Source organism: Nanorana parkeri, unplaced genomic scaffold, assembly GCF_000935625.1.
Source record: "Nanorana parkeri isolate BGI_ZX_2015 unplaced genomic scaffold, ASM93562v1 scaffold1155, whole genome shotgun sequence".
NCBI classification, from domain to species: domain Eukaryota; kingdom Metazoa; phylum Chordata; class Amphibia; order Anura; family Dicroglossidae; genus Nanorana; species Nanorana parkeri.
The window spans coordinates 223,571-245,693 of record NW_017307423.1 but is presented as its reverse complement, the minus strand read 5'-3'; the positions used below and the strand labels follow the sequence as shown (position 1 = coordinate 245,693).

Sequence of the window (22,123 nt, the reverse complement as noted above, 5' to 3'; positions counted from 1 at the left end):
ATAATAATAATAATATCTTCCAAACTCTTAGGATGAAAGAATTTAAACAGATGCAAATTAACTGCTATCTGCATCTATGTACTATCTAACGTTCACTTTTATCTGCAATTGGCACTACCACAGAGCTGTGAAAAATCTCAACTGTGCACATTTGGTCCTAATGTTATTGAACAAATCTACAGCTTTGGGACACGGATAATGTGGATAATGTAGATAATACTGTCACTTTAGCAGTCAAACATCTGTCACTGATGGCTCTTTATCACATAGAATGTGTAAACCAATTACAAGTGAATATGGTTTGTTGAACAGAGGATCTACACTGCAAAACTAAATAATAAAATGTTATTGATTTGTATGTAACATTAATAGTATCATATGTTTCAGTGTTTTCTCTAAAAAAAAAAAAATTCCACCAAGGTAGGAAGAAAGAGTACCCTGAGCAGTGAAAAATAACTGAAAATGTAAAAACTTATACAAATGTTTATAAAAATCTTTGTTTTACATATATGTTATTTTTGCTGTTATTTTTTTCACAAACACAATATGATCTAGAAGGTTTTCATGAAAATGTGAGACTAAATGTTGACTAATTAGGTACTAAATATATCCAGCCTCAAAATCGTGTGTGCTTGTGAAACTTCAAAATTACTAAGATACTCGGAATTGTAAATGGGCAACATGTGAAAAACCTTTCCAGCTCCTTACTTTAGAGTTAATCCTTAGTGATGACGCTAGGAATTGCCTTTTACCTCTGGCATGTGTAGGGGGGGGGGGGGGGGAGTATGTATGTATACAATGTATAGATATGTGTTCTGGTGCCAAAATTACCACAGGTGCAGTGAGCCCTCAAAAATGAATGGGCAGCCTTAACGCACAAAGCCTCAATGCATGCAACAGATTTCCAGGTTCATATAGTGCAGCAGAGATCACGGATCTCCACCGCTCCGTATCTGAAGTATGTTCACTGTCATGACAAATGATCCTGGAGCTTGAGAACCATGAGAGGGGTGTAGGTTCTGGATGGCACGCCTAGCACAGGGGTAGGCAACCTTGGCTCTCCAGCTGTGCTGAAACTACAAATCCCATAAGGCATTGCAAGCCACAGGCATGACTCCCAGAGGAAGAAGCATGATGGGATTTGTAGTATCAGCACAGCTGGAGAGCCAAGGTTGCCTACCCCTGGCCTAGCAAAAGCCATGGGGAGAGAACTGCCTTTATGAAGCTGGATATATCTCATATTGTATTTAAATTTGATCTGCTGCTAAATACGAACAGACATCTGTTCCTAGATAAAGCTATGCTACCTAATCTGTACAGTACCATGAGAGAAGAAAATGAAAATTATCTAGAGTTAGAGACATTAGAGTCATTAGAAATCACTGTTGTGTTTTCAGTCTGCATTTAATAGGCTTGATGGTGTCAGAGGGACACTGGACTTTTTTTTAGATCAGCTACAGTTTGTTAATTTTTCTAACACCTAATGGTGCTTAAGAGCCCCAGTGTCTCTCTGATATCTGGCCTAACCATAGCTTCCTATAGCTAATATTAGGTACTGGAAATAGTTTACATGTGCCAGGTGGCTATGGAGACCATGGAAGGAGAGAGCCAGGTTACGAGGTGGAAATCTCTTTCCAGCTTCTCCACGTAAGTTAGCTACTGGGAGAGATCCACACTATCCCTCATGGTAACAACAGCCCAATTAAATGAAACTGCTTCCCTTAGAAATGCTGTAATATAGGTACATTTATTACTATACAAAGAAATAACCACTTACAAGATTTTCTATGGAAAACGAATAATTGATCTCTACTGCAGGCCCATTCACATATTGACATTGAGGCATTTAATCTCCTACAGACCCCCTTTGTTTGTCAGATTAGTTCCACCTTTAAAGTAGATGTAAACCCTAACTGTGTAACCTTTGCTGTAATGACCACTTGTAGTCCCCATCAGAAGCCTGTGTGACATAGTGACAACACAGGAGCAACAAGCAACACAAGACCGACTCTACAAAAGGAAGTGCCTGAACAAGGACCTGCATGGCTAGACCACCAAGTATTATTTAACACTGCAGTTTTTCAAATATACTTTTGAAATTACATTAGCATGTTAAAGCTTTGGGTTTACATCTACTTTAAGATATAATGGCTTCCATACTCTGTAACAAACTATTGATTTATTAATATAAGATGAAGGTGGTAGGTTGAAGCAAGGCACTCTGTGTCTGGAAATGTGAACATAGTTCATCCTGTAAAGACCCTGTCAATTACCTTGCAGAAAACATCCAACATGCCAAACTGACATTACACAAAAACTTTGATGAAAAATGTAAACATAATGTATTTCATATTTGCTTTTATGATGGACATTGAAGGTCAGTAACAGAGCACAGAAACAATTTGATTTTATGTGTCATACAAACATATGGTCTCTGTGTCACACAAATTACCAGGCAAGTTATGTTTATAAGGAATTAATGCCCATAACAAAGCTGCATGTACTTATACATCATTCAAGCCTCATTATTTAATGACAACATTTTAATTAAATGTGGCGGTTGATTTATTCTAACCTTTGCATTCATGGTTGTCATACAATGAGCATGTTGCATATGGTTTTTTTTATTAATTACCTACCGAAACCATTCTCATCTTCAGCAACACAAAGCTGCATCACTTTGATAATTCACTAAATCTTTTTTAATACAAATATATAAGCACACAGCTTTTAACTACAAAACAAACAGCCCCCTTGCATATAAAAACATTTAAAATCTTGTTTCTGGGAATGGACTCTAATACCTCAAATAAAATAGATAGCCAATGCAACTAACAGGAACTTGAACAGGTGAAAGTTATATACATCGTAAAGGTACACTAGTAGAATAAATGGTGAAGAATTGTAAATACAACTGCAGAACAATAAAACACAGTATAATAATATAATAACTCCCAACAATAAAGTGCATGAAAATATATCTGTAGAAGATATGTATAAGCAGGTGAGTATAGGGCTTAGAGTAAAAAATAGTGCTCCTGTAGTAGTAGTGGTATGTATGTATGTATGTATGTATGTATGTATGTAGTAGTATGCCATGATATGTGTGGGACTTTTTGTCCGATGGGACTCAGCTTCTTTGCATTTGCTCGCAGACACCTGAGTCTACACTAGTTCTTCATAATTGCAAGAAAAGCTTAAGTATTACCTTCGCTCTCTAAGCCAGCCTTTCTCAACCAGGGGTGCCCTCTGGCTTTGACAGGCGTGCCTTCACATTTTTGCAAATGGGGGGCCTATGCTGTGAAGGGGGGGATGCTGATTTGAAGGGGGGACCCTGATGTGAAGGGGCTTCTGATGTAAAAGTGGGTTATGGGAAGGGGGAAAGTCTGTTCTTTTACTTGCCTGGGGTTTCCCCTCTTAAAATCCACACCACTTAGGGAGCATCACTGAAATTTGGCAGGTGGAGGAATTAACTGCTGTTCTACATAACGGAGAGGAGAAATTTAGTAATACCTGAAACAAATGGACTAATGTCTACAATGTTGCATGAGTGTGCCTTTGGTGTGTGTGCTACAACTTAATTGCTTTCTTTTTCTTCTTTCTTTGTATCCCCTCCCCCTTTTTTTCCTGCTACTCTCCCCATATCACCTTTTATTGCTCCTGAACAGGGTCTTCCTTGTTTTTCCTTGTCCCTTATATCAAAAGTTGACACTGAGACAGGGTTCCCTTTTCTTGATACCAACTGAGAAGATGAGGAAGAGATTTGGTCCCGATTTTGATGCGAGCTCTGTATTTGGGGTTGTAATGGATCTCTGTATATTTTTTTAATGCATCTTGGATCTATTTTCTTCTGCCATACTGTCTTTGTATACTTTTTCTTACATTGCCTACAAGCAAGCTGTGACTGGCATATTCTATTGATGTTGACTTTGGACTGTCTCTGTGTGTCTACCCTAAATAAAGAATTAAAAACAATATCCATACCACTGTCTAGGATAAGTGTTTGGTAATGATTTTTTTTTTACTTTTTATTTTACTATTTTTAGATTGGGGTGCCTTAACATTTTGCATACTTATAGGTACCGAGACTGAAAAATAATTGAGGCATGCTGCTTTAAGCTACTGCGTAGGCAGTTATTTATTATCTTGCCAGACATCTTGCTAGACCTACAGTGATTTTTAGTCAAGGCACAGCAAAATGGTGTTATATTTATATGGTTACAACACCCTAGTAATCTATTGTGCTACAGAAAGTAGAGTAGAATGACTAGAGATGTGACAAGTCTGAAGGCACCTTTGATATGCTATTTGTGTGTTTGTTCTCTTTGTCTGAAATGTTGAGAGCTGTACTCTTAGTATTTATGTAATGCTTTCATTCTACAGTAAAACCATTTTAGAATCATAATTACATAATTATAAAAAGACTGTGTATGGAAAAGGTGTTTATTGTCCATTTTGCCTGTTTAATATGTACTTATAACTCTTTCTTCCTGTTAAATTCTATTTAATGCTTTTTTTTGTTTCCAAAATAGATTCTTCTTGGTAACTGGCAGTTCATTCCCTGAGTTGCTTTTTTGACCCCCCCCTTTTTTTAACCACTGTGATTGCATGCATCCATTGAGTACATTTGAATACTCTTATAAAGGCAAAGATACATTACTGGTATTCATTACAGTTAGCCATAGTACAATAGTAAGTCAATAATAAAGCAAGTGTGTTAACAAAAAATAGTGAATACGGATTATACAGAATAATGCGTTTGCTTTTTTTGTGTGTTATAGCTTTTTTTATGATGTTAATCTTCAGGCAGTTTTCCTGCTACGTTCACATTAACTGGGCCACCACTCATGTTGTACCCTGAAAGAAACAATAGTATTTTATCATTGCATGAAATTAGAAGGAAAAGCCCTGAGGCTGGGAGTCTTACAACCAGACCCATCCTTCCTGTGAAAATAGTACACTTAAATGAGACATGGCCATTCTAGAATAAAAAACAAAATTGTCATTCAGACAAAAGAGCAATTTTGAATCACTGGTGGTCTAAAATGGTTTGGTTTTATTGACAAGTGTGACTGGAATTTGAAGCAGACAATCAATAACAAATTATCTGCAATTTCTGTGATAGTTTTGGTGTTATCTTCTTTTAAACAGTGGATGTTTCTATAAAGGTCAATCATTCTTTTTAGCCATTCTGAAACTAGAAAGGTTTATTTTGTTTCATGCTAAAATAGAGCTGAGCTAGAGTGCTAATATATAAACATGAGAACCTTGCCTATATCCAGGTCTTCAACACAGAGATTGAATATTGCAGATTTACTTTGTCTAGGAAAAGAAGTAGTGTATGGGGCCATAGAGACCCCAGCTACAGCTGAATAGTCGTGTAGTAGATGGAAGGTAGGGGAGTAGGGGATACCTTCCATCTTAACAGCATTGATAGGGAGTATGTACATTCTTCATATTACAGACTGGGAACTTCTACAATACAGCCAAAGACCGGATTATAGTAATAAAAGGGGATTCCTAAAGATAACTTTTTCTTTTACTGTTCAGACCATGGTGGACAAGCACCCAACCATTGTACCAATTTTGCATTAGAAGTAGATAACAACAAAGACCAATGTGTGTCCTTAAAATTATTTCTGAGCTTGATGCAGTGGTGTATTGTCACATTGTTACATCAACTTTTGTGTGTTCAAGTGCAACATCTTTCTTCATATTAGCAACTAGACATGTGCACTGCCAAAAAATTTGTTTAGTTTAGTTTCGTTTTAAATTCGGATTTGTGTTATTTCGTTTTTCAGGATTCGGGTGTGAAAGTAAATTCGGATTCGGAATCGGACGAAATTCGGTAGCGTTAGTACGAACGTTCGTTTCGTTTTCTGTTCTTATTCGTTTCTTATTCGTTTCTTATTTGTTTCGTTCATTTGCAGCAAAAGTGACATTTGAGGGGGAAAAATATTTTTCTCCTTCTCTAATGTCACTTTGCTCCAACGAACGAAACGAATAAGAAACGAATAAGAACAGAAAACTAAACGAACGTTCGTACGAACGCTACCGAATTTCAGAAATGGAAATTCGGATTCGTTTGCATTCGCTATGTCTGTAATTCGGAATTCGGATACATCCGAATGTCCGAATTTCCGAAAATTCGTCCGAATTTCGATTCGGAACGAAACGAATCGCACATGTCTATTAGCAACTTTAATTGTGCAACTTCGAGTTACTTGCCATGATGTGCAGTTAATTGAGTGGTACCGAAAATCAAAAGCAGTTATTTTCTGGTGCTTCCCAATATCTTTCCTCATCCAGTTCTCGGTGTGCCCTGAATCTTGGGGCACCTCATATAAAAAGTTAGATACTTCCTCTCAGTTTTGAGAGCTGGCTTTCCCATATGTGTAACTAGAAAAAGGTTTGTATAGAACCCTGAGTGAACAGCACCACACCCCTGGTAAGTCAATTGTAAAACAATCTATATTTTAAATTGGGTTTTTTAGGTGCTTAGTGACAGAGCCAAAAATAATTACATCAGGATCATATAAAACACAGCTTTATTTATGTCATGATTAAAAATAGATAAACACATGTAAAATATTTTACAGTAATAAATGTTAACATCATAAATGCTTTCCTTAAGGTATATAAGAATTTTTGCACCTCCAAGTACCACTCCAAAATAAATAACTAAGAAGGGTAACCACATAATTAGTTTTTTTCACTCTGTTAGTTTAAGCGCCTCGCGGCCGGCCGTTGTAAAGAAGCCTGTTTACATACAAGCGATCCACCGGCTGTAGAGCCAGCGGATCGCTTGTATAATGTGCCGTTCTGTGCGCCCCCTCCGCGGCCCCCCTCCCGCTGGTCCCGAGCTCCGCTGTGCCGGTGCGAGCCCAGGACCAGCATGGTGTCTCTGTGACAGGGGGATCAGAGGGAGATCGGTACACGATCTCCCTCCTATCCCCTCTTCGGTGTCAGAATGCAGAAGTGATATATATTACATCACTTCCACATTCTGCTGTCACTCTCCAGCTTCAGAAGCTGAAGAGAAGCTGATGAAGCAGACTTTACCTCTTGCTTAGTAATTCTGCAGTGCTGATAAGTGGTTGGGCCTTACTGTTCTTTACAGTGTAATTCTATTAGGCATGTCTGTCACTGAAGAGTTCTCTCTCTGTGGCTGAGGTGCTATCTCAATAGCTATTGAACATGAATAAAATAAGATAAGTCCTAGGGGAAGAACTTATAGATCTAATCAAACTATGAAACAATAAGCATGTAATAGTGTGAAAGTCAAATCAGAAGTACTTTCAGGTAACTTTTCTTAAAATACTATATAGTGTGTACTTTTTGAAAATACTCAGTAGTGTTGTAGGTTCTTTTCTGAAGGGTTTATTAACCACCTGATGCTCGGAGCAATTTCTACATTTGCACAAACATGGTAAAATCAGAATTTTTGGCTAGAAAACAGCTTCAGACCCCCAATCAATTATATATTTTCTGAAAGCAGAGGCCCTGTAGAAAAAAAATGTGAATTGCAATTTTTTATGTCGCGTGGTATTTGCGCAAATGTTCATCAAACAAGTATTTTTAGGATAAAATACACTAAAATTAATTTTAGTGCATTGAAACAGAATATAATACCCAATTTTTGGTAAAATATAAAAGATGGGGTCACGCCAGGTAAATAGATGCCAATGTCAAGCCTCAAAACTGCGTGCGACCGTGGAACCGCAAAAAACTACAATAATGCTCATCAGTTTGGTGTTAACAGTGATTGATGGAACTACAATTATTGATCTCACACTGACGCTCATGACGATATGTAGCGTGTGGTGCAATTATCGTTTTTGCACGTAGGCGCATCCAACACATGTTTGCGTTGCATGTGCAAGCACGTGGGGTGGCGGGGAACTTAAAAAAAAAGTATTTTGCATTTTTAAAAATCTATTACTTTCATTTTTACAATTTTGTTTTACATTCAACTTTATTGCTATCACAATAATGGGCTAATAGCAAATATAATGTGACAGGTCCTCTTTATGGAGACATCAGAGGTCTTTCAGACCCCTAATGTCACCTAGGGACCCCAAAGAAGCTGATGAAGCAGATATCTGCTTCACCAGCTTCCTCTTTTGGCTCTAGGAGCCGTAGAATGTGCTCAGTGACACCGGAAGTGATATAATGCACATCACTTCTGGGTCTAGTGATCGGAGGATGAAAGCCTGCTGATCTCCCTCCGATCCATCAGGGGAGTCCCACCATGCTGGTCCCTGGCTCGCATGGGGGACAGCGGAACCCAGGAAGACGACGAGGCAACAGAGGTGGGGGACACAGAGCCACACCGTACAAGCGATCTAGCGCCTGTACACCTGTACAGATGCCAGATCGCTTGTATTAAAACAGCAATCGTCTGCTGTTTAAAACGGTATAACCACTTCCAGCGGATGACGTGTATTTACATGACCCCACTGGAAGTGGTTAAAAATCTATATTGGCAATATCTCTTTTAAAAACAAATATACTGTGAACATATATTTATTTGATATAGCGTCTGGTGCATTAATTCTGCATCTATGGTATCCTATGTTCTGCTCTGAAGTAAATAAGAAAAAATTAGGCTAGTTTTCTGCTTGGCTGCATATGAAATGGTTTTCTATTGTTATTTACTGTAGAAAACATTAAGAACAGATGACTAATGTATGCACATAATGCAATAACGGAGTGCCAAAGGGCTCTTGACATTGTTTTCTATTTCCTAACCAGACAGGCAGAAAGAGAGGGTTTATGAACACATATGCTTTTCTGTGTCATCCCATGTATACTTTTTTTTTCCGGCGGTCAAATTCTCGGCATAGTGATGAATGTCACCTCAAACGATAATGTATTAGTTACAGAGACATCAGATGTTCTAGGCCAGGAAAACATTTAAGTGAGGTACGTGGTGCTAAAACATTGTTTTTGAGTTGTTCAGTGTCTTCTTCCATCACTTGGGAATAGCATGGCTTCATAAAAAAAACAAATACCTTTTTAAAATTGTACCAGGCTTTCTTGGACACCCATTTAACACTGAAACCACATTGCACTCATATCTACAAGCATCACGTTGTAGCTATTGATATACAAGTGGATCCAGATTGGATCTGCTCGTTGACAGAGTGACTGGTGACACTGGTGATATGATATACTGTTGACAGAGCAAGAGTTCAAAGGCACTGGTTGAAAGCTGGATTAAGCATGTCTTATTACAACCAACTTCTATTGCACTCAGATCGTTTTAAGGTTATATTTCTACATCTAAACACTGTTGTAGATAAATAACAACTGCATATGCAGAACTATAGAACTAGAACTGAGGTCTGAAAAAAAATATGAACTGGAAGGTTTTTTTTATTACATACTATGTCTCTTCTGCAATAAAGGTTTCTTACTTTCCTCCTGCAATCTTCTTTACATTGTACACTGAACTATGAATGCGCAGCTAAGCGTACAATTCTGGCATCTTCCAGGTGCCTGGAATGAATTAACTCCCATGCTGTATGAAAGCTCATGGACATTAGTCATTGTTTCAATGGAGGTAAATTTAGGCAGAGTTTTATCACAATTAAAAGAAGAAATGTTTTTAATCCTTGCAGTGGGGCTACCCCCGCACTGCAAGGGTTAGGCGCTCTGTCTTACCATTTAGTTAATCAACCCCTGTGAGTGCATGGCAACCCCTCCCTCTAAGACCCTTACAGTGTAGTTGGAGGTTCACAGTATATATGAATAGCACTGTGATTCTGCTTTTCCTGAGCTATATATAAGGGAAGAAGGACATTGTGAGATGCTGGGTGTGATATATTGAACAACTCTTTATTTATCTTTGAATTATAACATGTTGATATTTTAAAACAATGAAATGTCAACAGGGTTTATCCAGTTGTGTCTCCATTAATCTGCTTTATGGTTCTGTCAGGAAAGCCATAACATACACATCATTTATTTCAGCTGTATGCTGGCCTGCTAAAAATATGTGGAGACTTGGCACTGAGTCAAAATCAACCAATCAATTTACAAGTACTAAGATTTCAGATGGTATCATTTGAGATTTTGAGTGAGCACAACTGTGTCCTGAAAATAACCTTAGCGTTACCCACGTAATTAAATTAAAACATAGGATTACAATCTAGAACAAACTGTTACATTCTGTAATGACATCAAATAAATAACAATTACGGTAGTCAGAACTGAAGAAGTGGCTTGGATTACAGATGTCCACATTGTCATATTTTCCCTCTATTTCTGTTCTGGTGACAAATGAACACTTTAGATTTTTCCTAACAATGGCCACAAGGACAACAGTAAATATTGGAGAGGGGTGTAAACCTTTCCTACTCTGTCCAAAATTAAAATAATATTATTTAAAACCTTTCTGACTAGCTCACACATATATGCCGTGGAGCGAAGGTGGGCTTTAAAGCAGAACTCTGGGTGAAACAAATCTAAACCCTTGTAGTGGGCTACCCCTGCACTGCAAGAGTTAGGTGCTCATTCTGTCTAAGGAGCTAAAAAAACAAAGTTATACTCATCTGAACCATAACCCCGGCTGACTCCTTGACCGGTCCCTTCAGCCTGCCTCCCCCTCTGCTCCAATGGTCTAAGGCCCTGTGAGTCATGACCTCCAATACAGTGTATAGATTGTGATGACGCTGAGGAACATACCATCACTGGAGGAGGAGACAGGCTGGAGGGAGCGGTGTAGCAGCAAGCCGGGATTGTGATTCTGATTAATATAACTTATCGGCTCCCTACACAAAACACGCTGTTAACACTTGCAGTGCAGAGGTAGCCCCAGTGCAAGGGTTAAGATTTGATCTGCCCAGAGGAATACAGTGGTGCTTTTATCTTGCTTTTTATTTTTTAAACTTAGTAAAACATTTTTTTGTACCGGAAATAAAAACACTGGTAGAAAATAAGGTCATAATGACGTTTCAAATTAGAGGATTTGGGGACACAGAGATAAAGTTAAACTCTAGGCAATCAGCTAAATACATAGATGAAATGCATGTATGGATGCTGTTTTACCCAACAAAGAATTTGTATTTTCATCTAGCCAGTCGATTAGATTTACACAGCTCTGCCACACTGAGCAGCCCTGTCTGGCAGGACAGGAGACCTATTTTTTCTGCTGCAGTTAAGTAACACTTACAGGTCTTATCCCTCCCCCAGCCTGTGACTGGACATTGAAAGGACAAGCAGCACACTGATGAGCCTATCTCTCTTTAACTCTGTTCTGACTTCCTCTGAGCATGCTTCTTGTAAGCACATGAACTGATTGGCTCCTTGAGCTGCTTCTCCCTCTGCACAGCGATTGCAAGAGGCTAATACTAGTTCATTTTGGGTACCTGCACTGCTTGTATTTAAATAAATACATATAATAAATGGATATACTTTTGTGTCTGCCTGGAATTCAGCTTTTAAAAATTTAGCGTGGAGTTGCCCTATAAGTGTTTGCACACATTTTGTTGATCTAGCTGGCAATGTGTATGCAATACCTTCATAATTTATTCTATTTGCTGCTATCATCATATTTCAGAATCAGTCCCAAAGTGTTCCTGAACTCATTTGGGGGAATCAGCCTTTAGGAATAAGGACTGTTTTTTTCTATTACCCTAACTCAGTTTACAACGTACACTATCCTATTTCCAATTAATTATTTACCAGGGTGTCACACCCCATTTCCATTTTCTGCTTACTGTTTTGCTAACAACCTCATGAGAATTCCGATGCTGACAGTACAGTTCATTTATTTTACCCAAAATGATACATGCTTTATGGAGACCAGCAGATAATTGGCATGCCTTTCTTTTCATAAACAACTTGTGCAGATATTTCAATATATTAATGTTTTTTTGCTGACTCAGCTGACCTGTAAACAGTTAAGAAAAAAGAATTTAAATGTGTTATGCAGAATACACAGTTTCCAGATGTGTATTCTCTAATTAAGTGAAAGTGCAATTGTTATGGGAAAAAGACATTGATCCATTTTTATCTTCATAGATAAGACTGAAGAATCTCTGTTCTTTTCAACACTATCTCATGCTAGTGCTCACAAAAACATTGGGGTTTCATAACTTTACAGTTCAGTCAAACATGAAACTTTTCTCAGGTTAACACGCTGCTAACAATGCTCCAAAGATTCTGGATGACTGTTTTACGATGGGTTTTGAACCTTGAGCTTGTAACATAGCTCCCAATGGTCCCTTATTTGGAGGGGGAGTCCTTCTTTTGGAACCAAATCCATCTGTCCCTCTTTTTGGCCTGATGTGTAGATCTCTGTAGAAAATGTATTATTTAAAAAAGTATTTTGCTGCTCTAACAGTGCTATTCACAAAATGGTGAAGAGTTTGGAGAAAGCCGGAGAAGGGAACAATCTAGGACAACATAGCTGAACTGGAAAGTGAGCTGAATTGGATATTTTTTTTCCAAATCGGCTATTTTGGCCTAGACTGTTCACTCCTTCTGCCTTCTCCAAACTCGTCACCCTTTTGTGAATAACCCTGCAAACCTTTGATCTATTTTTAAAATAATTAAATTTGTTATTTTGAAAATAAATGTAAAGTAGGGATGAAGAAAGCAATTTAGGGTTAAACCAGTCATTATTTGCACATTAATCATCATGGTCTTTGTTACAAGAACCCAGACAGGTGTGCATCCTTTGCCTACATACTCTGTGCTATAATGATCCCTCTTTCCTGCCTCGCAGGTATGTTGTTAAAAATGCAGGCCAAGGGTTCCCTGGTCCTGAGGACCACTGTCAAAAATGTGTTATGTCTAAAACCAGCTAATTGTCAGAACTTTTAAGTTTTAACATGCAATTTCTACTTTTGCAAACACATTTGAGAAAACCCTTCTATATGTTTGTCATGTGTTCCTATTTACACAGCAAAAATTATTTATTACCGTTTAGATGTCTCTGTTTATCAGGGTTTTAATCTGACTGCAAGCTACTCTCTACAATTTCCAAGTGGCAGGAAACTCTGGCTGTCCCCATAGAAAGACTAGGGAGAGACTAAGCTTCCTCTTATTGAAGGAGAATTATGGGAAGAGTGAAATACACTCATCCAAATATTTAAAGCCGATGTGTGACACTGCAGCTGTCAGATGTCGACTCTATTGATCAACAACTGAGCGATCACATACTGCTGATCACTCAGTTAACGATCCTTGCAGAGAGCGGTGAATGTCAGTCATCACGCTCTGAAGGGATTCCCCTCTCTGTTCCTCCAGCACTGACTAGAGGGACAGAAGGGAGAATGGGGGCGGGCAGAGCCAGCTGTCAATCAGGCAGCGGGATTGATTGTGACAATATTGCAGCATTGGAATGTTCCCAAGTGTCTTCATGTCTATACACTGTGTATAGATGTGATGATTTATGGGACCTAAGATCGCTGCAGAGGAGGCGGAGGGACGTTGGAAGAATAGGTCTAAGAACAAGCTGGCTCAGAGTGAGTATGTATTTGTTATTTTAGCACCTAGACACAAATAAGCAGTTAACCTTTGAGGTACAGGGGTAGCCCTACTGCAAGGGTTAATGAAAAAGTTATTCCTTAATACATTGTAGATGTGTTCACTTTAATTATTCAATCATGTTTAGATGAAATCCCAGTCAGGACGAAATCTGCAAGGAGTGCTTGCATGGTATTCCCTGTGCTTGCAAGGGTATCCTCCCACACTCCAAAGAAATGCTGGAAGATTAATTGGCTCCTGTCTAAATCATCCCTGGATGAGTGTGCGATAAGGACCTTAAATGTAAGCTCCTCTAAGGCAGGTACTGAATGTGCAGTATATAAAGCACTGCATAAATTGTCAGCGCTATATAAATACATGTAATGAATAAATACATACATAACAGGGATTTGCTTTACATATGATTGTCTCACTGATCTGAATCCTCACTAATTTTACTAAGTGAAGAGTCTCTACTCCTTTAGTAAATCAGCCTCAACATATCATCCAAATACAGACCTGCAAGGTACAATTCTCTTCAGGTAGGTCTTTGAGGAGATTGCAATGACAGGCTACTAACACTGATGTATCAAATGTTTTAAAGCCTTAATGCCATTACTGGAAGCCCATTGTCAGCTTTCAAAGCTATAAATAATTAACTGTGTTAATTGTAAATGCAGGAAAAACGTGATAGAATTTCAGCAGGATCCTATTTCCTCTAAAAACAGAAAAATATAATAAGGTTGGAGAAATAACCATTAGAACACATTAAAAGCTTAGAGTCTTCATGGGTGGACTGACTCTCAGCATTGCACACCGCTAACCTTTCAGTTCACAGGAGCGAGGGGACTCTTGCTGACAGATTCAAACTGAATCACACTACAAGTAATACTGTTATGTCTGCCGCCGTTGTTTTTCTCCTGGTTTTCAGGACTACGTTCCTAAGAAATGAAAATAAAACACACTGCAAAATGACAACCGTTTGACTAAGTGTTTGTTCAATCTTTCAACAGTGCTTGGAGCCATGCAAGGAAAACTGGGACTTGAAAAAGAATAGCTGCCAAAGTCTCTGTGAGGTACGTCTGATTTATTCTGTACCAGGAAAGATTTTTTTTCCCCTCATAAAAAATGCCATGTTGAAACTTAAAAGACGCTTGTCTTTAATATTGGTAATCCTGTGCTTTTTGTTTTGGTCTCATTCGGAGCTGCTTTTTCCTTTCATCTAAATTGAAACAAACATGCATTCTTGGTAGAGGGGGTTATTTTTGAGATATTATTACAATTATTCCCCAAGAGTGATTTTTTATACGATACATTCCTGTTTGACATTCTTAAGGTCTATTCACGTTAGGTGAATTATGCACTGTGGTGGTATCATAAAAGTGTTCCAACAACTATCCACTGAATAATGATAACAATAAAGTGCTTCAGCAATTACATAAAAACATCTACTAAAGTGATCCAGTCAACAAAATGTTAATGTCCACATAAAAGTGCTTCACAAGCCAAATAGGAGTGTATTCAGTGACTTCCATGTCCAATTCATCAAGTTTCCACCTCACTCCCCAGAACTGTTGAACCGTCTAGTAAAAATGGTCACATAGCGTTCCTTAATTATCTCCCCTTCAGGGTGTAGAGGTGGGTAGTAGCGTTTTTCCTTCCGCAGTTGGGATAAAGACCGCAATGTTCCTCCTGGATAATATTAAAAAAATGGGCTGAAAAATTCGGCTTATACTCGAGTATATACAGTATTTCTTTATTCTCACTCCTCATATACCCTCAGCGTGGCTCAGAGAGAATAGAATAGTGTAAAATCACTACGTATCTTTATTTAAACAAGTTAGAAATACTCACATAGGTTGTGCTTGATCCACACTGCATTACAAAGCTCAAGATGTGTCTTCCTAATTCCACTTCCTAGTAACATGATGGCATCAGCATAGGCACGCCCTAGCAATGTTTTATCTTGAGCTTATTGAGCTTTGTAATGCAGTGTGGACCAAGCAAAACCTGAGCGTTTTTAACTTTAGCTGCTTTCATAGTGATTTTGATTAGGGAGTAGCGCATATACTTTTCTGATTAATTCTATATGCAATGTGGTTTTATTCATTTTGAATAGTATCCCCAACGCAGCTTCCCAGTGCACTTGCGGTCCTTGTGGTGCATTATCATTTGAATGGGCGGCTAGAGGACTGCCCTGAGTGGGCCCTTAAAGAATAATTCGACTTTTGCTGAGAAGAAATCCTTCCCCTGCAGTTTAGTACCTGTTTCTGTTCTGAAGAAAAAGCTGTTTATTGCAGCATGTCCTTTGCAAACTGATTCCTGAATGGTAGGGTCTTGGTTTGTTATAATCAGCTGGTGGGCTTCCTGTGTTGTAAAAGGAAATGCAAAGTCTGCATTGCTTTAGTAGTAATGAACCCTTGAGAAATATCTCACAAACAATGACATTCCTATTGCGACGGATGCCAAAAATAATACTTGTATCTGAGTGCAGACGTCTGGGAAAATCAGTCAGCCAATCACAAAAGCAGGAAGTAACATTGTTGGGGGTGTTCTGTACAGCACTTGTGTACAGGTCGCCATATTCCAGGTCGCCATATTGCATTTCATTTTTTTGACAGATCTATAACATTACAAAAGCTATCATTTTAATTGGAAAGGTAATTTTGAAATAACATTAAATTACAAAATGGCTTGTGCAACAATGCTATATGCTATATCTATTTTTTAAAGATTTTTTTTCATTTTTATATTTTGAAGGGGAAATTACCCTTTAAAGTGTATGTAAACCCTAGCAATAAAGTTTTCTTATTTGCTCTCTTTTGGACTGTTAAATATTCAATTGAAAAAGTCTTGTTATATCTGTTCAATAAGAACAATAAATGCATGCTGATCCTGCAAAAATTCCAGTGAGCTCATAACTTTGGACACTCTCTGCCCTGATAACTAACTGTTATTTGTTAACACTGTTGTCAGTCCTGCCCAGTTCTCTCTGTGGGTTACAGCACATCTCCTCCTATGTTACAGAGATAAGGAGAAGGGGAAATGTTTAGTAATCCTGACACAATTGCTGTGCTAAGGTAAAACAAAGGAAAACAATTGCTTAAATTCCAATTCTACCTTTGCGGAAGTATTTAAAAAAACCAAAACATATGCCAGCAATGTACACTGAGTTTACATGAAGCAGGCATATGCAATTGCTGTATATGAGCACAGAAAATGTTTTTTGTTGTTTCCTCTTCATCTTCTCATGGAAATGGCTGCCTCTGTATTTTGCAAGCAATCTGTGTATGTTACAACTGAGCTCTCCACCCCCTCTACCTTATTAGTATTCATAGTGGCAACCCTCCTGGACAGTGTATTATGTGTAAAGGCAGAGCTGGTATTTAGTGATCATGTTACACAGAATCGCATGGAGGGGACAGCTGTTTACAGCCTGCTTTGCTATCCAACACTAGTGCCAGACTGAATTTCCTGTGGAGAATGTTTTCAATTTCTAGAATTCAGGCCTTATAAAAAGTTCTTAAAAAATGAAAAAAGCCTGCAATGTAAGTCATAACAATGTACACAGATATACATCATCACGGGATCTCTACATTACCACAATAAGTGCTAATCACTTACAAAGGTGGAAATGGACTGTGGAACAAACAAATGTTAAACAAATTGCTGATCAGCAGGCTTTATATGACAGAAGAGACCGTGCAAGTCTCTTCTTCCATAAAAGTTTCTTGCTGCCATTCAGCAATTTTTTTTTCTATGGGCAGACCCGGCATGCTGAGATGAAGTAACTCCCATGCGTATACACAGGAGTTACATCATCGGGGCCCAGCCAATCAAGCATCTGATGAGTGGTAAGCTGCAGTATATGACATGTTTGTTCTTGGGCTTAAATACACTTTAACCAGAGGTGAACAAATCAGTTATATCTTCCAGTTTGCTGTTGACAAATTAATAGTGGACAAGTGCAAGAGGCCTATACACGTTCATTAAAGTCAGTTAACCTGTGATAATAGAAAAGTAAGAGTGACAGTGTATAGCAGACCCCTCAAGATACCTGTATCTACCTGCTCCCCCGATCTCCCGCTGGTGCCTACAAAAACCTTGTGTTCCCAAGCACCATGTTACAGTGCTGGATTAGACTCTGGCGGCAGATTAGTAAGAGGGGGCTTGTTCGAAGGAAGAAGCAGGTACTTGATGGTACTGACTATACAGTCTCATTCTTATTTTTAATATCCGTTTGCTTTCATTCAAAAATCACCTATGCACTTTAAGTTTGATCCATTTGCTGATGGACCACAAGTGATGTTTGCTTATCTCTAATCAATGCTTTTGCTGAATCACTGCTGTGAAAAAAAAAAATCAATTATAAAATAAGCCACTTGCAGAGAAGATTCTTCTGATTAATAGTTTAGACAGGAGTCAGTAGTCTATAATGTGAAAAGGGAGTTTGGTATTTCCTTCTAACTCCATTATTGTAGTGTATCTTGCAATGTCCCCTGGTCCTATTCCTAAAGTTAATGATGATGCCATCAAGTGAATGAATGATTCACTCCTATACAATACAAAAAGAATAAGGTATGAGCTTCTTACATGTGTCTAACTTTGCCCTTAGTGTCATTTTAAGGAATCTGGCCTGCTACCTTTATTAGTACTGCTTGACATGTTAGGGGCTATAATGCGAGGAGGTGCAAATTGTGTGGGAGACATTCTCCTCCAACTTCTGTATCAACCTCCACTTGTCCAATTCTGTGTGGAATATGATTCACCTTGAATATTTGATGAAATATTTACACTAACACACAGGCTGAGGAGGAAGTGGCCGCTGAAAGACTTGAGTAGGAAATACTTGGAGCTAGACCAATACGAACCAATGGCTTATTTCACTTGGGCACAAAGGAAATTCAGATTTGCGCTTTTGCCAATCAACATATACCACAGACTACATTATATATACCATATATCATTTACTCATTTATATTGCTCTGTAGCTTAAACATCTGCTGTAATGTTTACTTGTAGCAGATACAAAGGGAACATAGAAATGTAGAGTAAATACACCCACACATTTGAGATTCAATCCATTGTTAAGTGCCTGTGAAATATTTATAGCCAATTTTTATTTGAGACATATTCCTATTCTAGAAACTTGGAATTTTTATATTGTGTGGGCACATAAACAGTAAAATGTTAATAAATTATCTCTTTCCGCATTTTCCCTAAGCATATGCATTTCAGTAAATAATAGAATATTTTCTTCAGACAGCTTCATACACAATCCTCGCCTGGCAATGTACAAATTAAATTTTCCGATTAGTCTAACCAACTGTTCACCCAGTTATCATACTCTGATGAAACAGTCAACTGAAATAGCCTGGAATTGTCCCTATTTATTGATTATTCTAGCTGTTATATAGGCTGATTTAGAGTAGATTCCAACTGTACCAAGCCATGGATATAAGATCCCATTTTTTAATGCATGTATATTCTTTTGTGTATTAAAGGGCCATAGTTATAAATAAATAAAGTATTATCAGAACTGTATTTAAAAATATATAGTGACAGTTCTTCATATTCTAATGCAGGAAGTCACAGCGACAGGGTTAGGACAAACTATAACACTGCTGCTGGGGGTTACCTTTTTATTCTCATGGTTTAAATCTTTTTTATTTTTGTAATTGTTGCTGCAAATTCTCAAGAAATATTAGTGGTGTTATAGTTGTCCCAGCACCTGTTACATTACTGAACATTAGGATTGTTTCTAAATAAGAAGAAAAAAGTGTGAAAAAATAAATAAATTAATATACTGTATATCTTCATTATTTGTACTAAAGTGTATCTAAGACTCAAGAACAGCATATTATATTGCACTGAACCAGTCTTTAGATGTGGTGGCTGCATTAATTTACTCATGCCAGGCTTTTTGCCTTTATTTTCATTCAGTGATCCTGCCAGTAAAACCCTTCCTGTCCTAGGGTGACAAGGCACCTCCATTGTACTTAGATATAAGTGATTCTGCGCTGGACCTAGAAAAGTGTATAAGTGCTAGTGTGCCAATTTAGTTTGAAGGCTGCAGCAAAATCGACCGTAGGGTCAAAACAAATAACTTACAAATTATGCAGCGCCCGCAACATATAATGTGTTGAATGTCATAAACCCTAAAATTAATTAAATATAAGTATAAAATAATTCTAATAAATAAATATAATAAATATAAGTGATTCAGATAAATAAATTATATTCATATAGCATACACATGAATATTCAGTGCCTTCAAGATCTTTTTTTATAAGAAAAAACCATCAATGGCCCTGGATCATTGATCCCACAGGGTATGTGAAATAATTAGTGACAACTACCAAAAATTGTTAGTTGATGTGATGTGTCACGATCCAAAACAAAAAAAATCTGTTCAAAAAATATTCCAAAAAAGACAAATGTTCAAAAGAAATTCCGTGAACTGTGTTGGGGATAAGGGTTAATACCACCTATATCCCCTCAAAAGGTGCACTCACCGTGAGTAGTGGCTGTGATAAGCAGCCGGAAAACGCTCAAACAGAAGCTCTCAGGGCTGAAGCATCCATCCACCGTCTTGTTGTGCTCGTGAGTAGTGGCTGTGATAAGCAGCCGGAAACCGCTCAAACAGAAGCTCTCAGGGCTGAGGCATCCATCCACCGTCTTGTTGTGCTCTTCAATGAAAGATATGTCTCTACATAATATTTTCCTGTCTGTGCCACGATCCAATTGTTTTTTCCATACAGCTCAGTTATCATTCACCTTTGATGTAGGCATGGTTACAGAATATTTCCCTTTCCTTAGGTTAAGGGACCGGAGGAAGTAACAATGGACTTCAATTGCGTTGACCTCCATTGTACTGTATCTATGGAGGAGCAGCATTGTCACCCTAGGACAGGACTACAGAACTGTTCCCCCTTCTCCTCCATAGCATAGAGGGAGGTGTTCTGTAATCCAGAGATAGCTGGGAGCAATGCTAACTAATAACAGTCAGCAAAGACAGAGAGCATAGGAAGTTGGCAGCTCACAAAATTCCTGATAGTGTCAACAGGATTTTTCTGCACTTATCGAACAGATAAAAACACATTTTTTTCAGTTATATATTTACAATCCAAAAGGGAGCAAATAAGAGAAGGTCATTCTTAGGGTTTACATGTGCTTTAACCACATACAGTTTAATGCATCCAATGGTATACTTAACAGACCAAAATACTATTTAACCACATATATTTTTCAGAATTCAATTTTCAATATCCTTTAATTGTGCATCTGACTGAGATTTTAAACATTTAACAACTTGACCATGTCTAGTTTTACTAGTTTCAGGAGATTTAAGCAATTTTCTCTTTGCCAGCTAACACTTTAGCGCAGCTGTAGACAACACAATTCTCTGTAAATCTGTTTGCCTCACACTGATTAGTGATTGAACCTATATTTAGAACTTCAAAGACTAGTAATGAAGAGCAAAAGACTTACGGCTCAAGAAAAAGAGCAAGAAAGAGAAGGCCATGGGGCAAATTAGACCCCAAGGGATAATAAACAGTTTTAATTATATAGCTGCAAATTTGCAATTCACAGAGGTCTATCCTTTTCTTTACACATGAGCATTGCCTTTAACTTAAATCATTACAGAAGTGCTAAACCTTACATTCATCTTGTTTTTTTTTTAATATAAAAGAATTATTAACAGCATCTATAATTATATACTTAATCTCTGGGTATTTAGCTGTTCAGAATATTTGAAAGATTGAAGGCTTTATTCATGTGTAGACTTAATCTGTGATCAGCAGAGATGGATCAATGTAGCCAGGTTTAAGTGGTAAAATTAGTGTCTACCTATTGGGCATACACAGAGGGGTTGGTTTACTAAAGGTAAATAGGCTGTTAACTTTTCAAGGGAATTGTCCATAGCTTAGTGAATGTGGTAAAAAAATAACTTTACAAAGAATACCAAATCATGTGCAAGGAAAAAAAAAACAACAGTATTATTGCTTGTAGACTATTGGATGGTGGAAGTCAGCAGAGCTTTACCTCATTCACTAAGCTAAGAGAAAATTTCCTTGCAAAGCAAGCCTGTTTGCCTTTAACAAATTCATAATAGCGAGATATATCAAGATTGTTATGAGCTCTAAATCCTAATCAAGAGGAAGCCAGCACAATCTTGATAAATGAGTACCTGTGTGGCCCTGAGACACTGTTTGCGGTATGCCTCACAAGTGATTCAAGGCTTATCTTTTATCTTAATTCAGTGTGTAGGCTTCCTCTTCATTTGTGGTGCCTCCACTGCCATGTGCCTCCACTTTATTTCTAGGCCTCAGGGTCATTCTGCAGGATGGACATTATTTGTTTCTCAGATACCTAATTAGGTCCAGGGTTTTGGAAAGGCAAAAAAGGCAGGATGTTCAAGCAGCAATATTTTAAGGGGTTACTGGTGCAAAATATCATCATTTTCTCTACCTTCCTTTTTTTTTCTTTAGTTTTTAACTGCTTCCCGTCCATTGTCCGTATATACATGGCCAGACGGGAGTCTTCTAGATGTGAGAGGACATTTTAAAATGGTCTTGTACCCACTCGTGCGCATGAGCGGGAAAGAGCCACCCAATCGCTTGTATGTGGTGCTGCTCCGTGCGCC

The 22,123-nt window shown here is 38.0% G+C and overlaps 1 protein-coding gene across 1 annotated transcript in view; it reads left to right on the top strand.

Moving 5' to 3' along the window:
- The window catches only part of ANOS1 (anosmin 1), a 160,854-nt gene that overhangs the window by 68,627 nt on the left and 70,104 nt on the right, over positions 1-22,123 (top strand). The window contains exon 3 of the mRNA XM_018568217.1: positions 14,490-14,552. Coding sequence (XP_018423719.1) covers positions 14,490-14,552 — 63 coding nt within the window. The remainder of the gene's footprint in view (positions 1-14,489; positions 14,553-22,123) is intronic.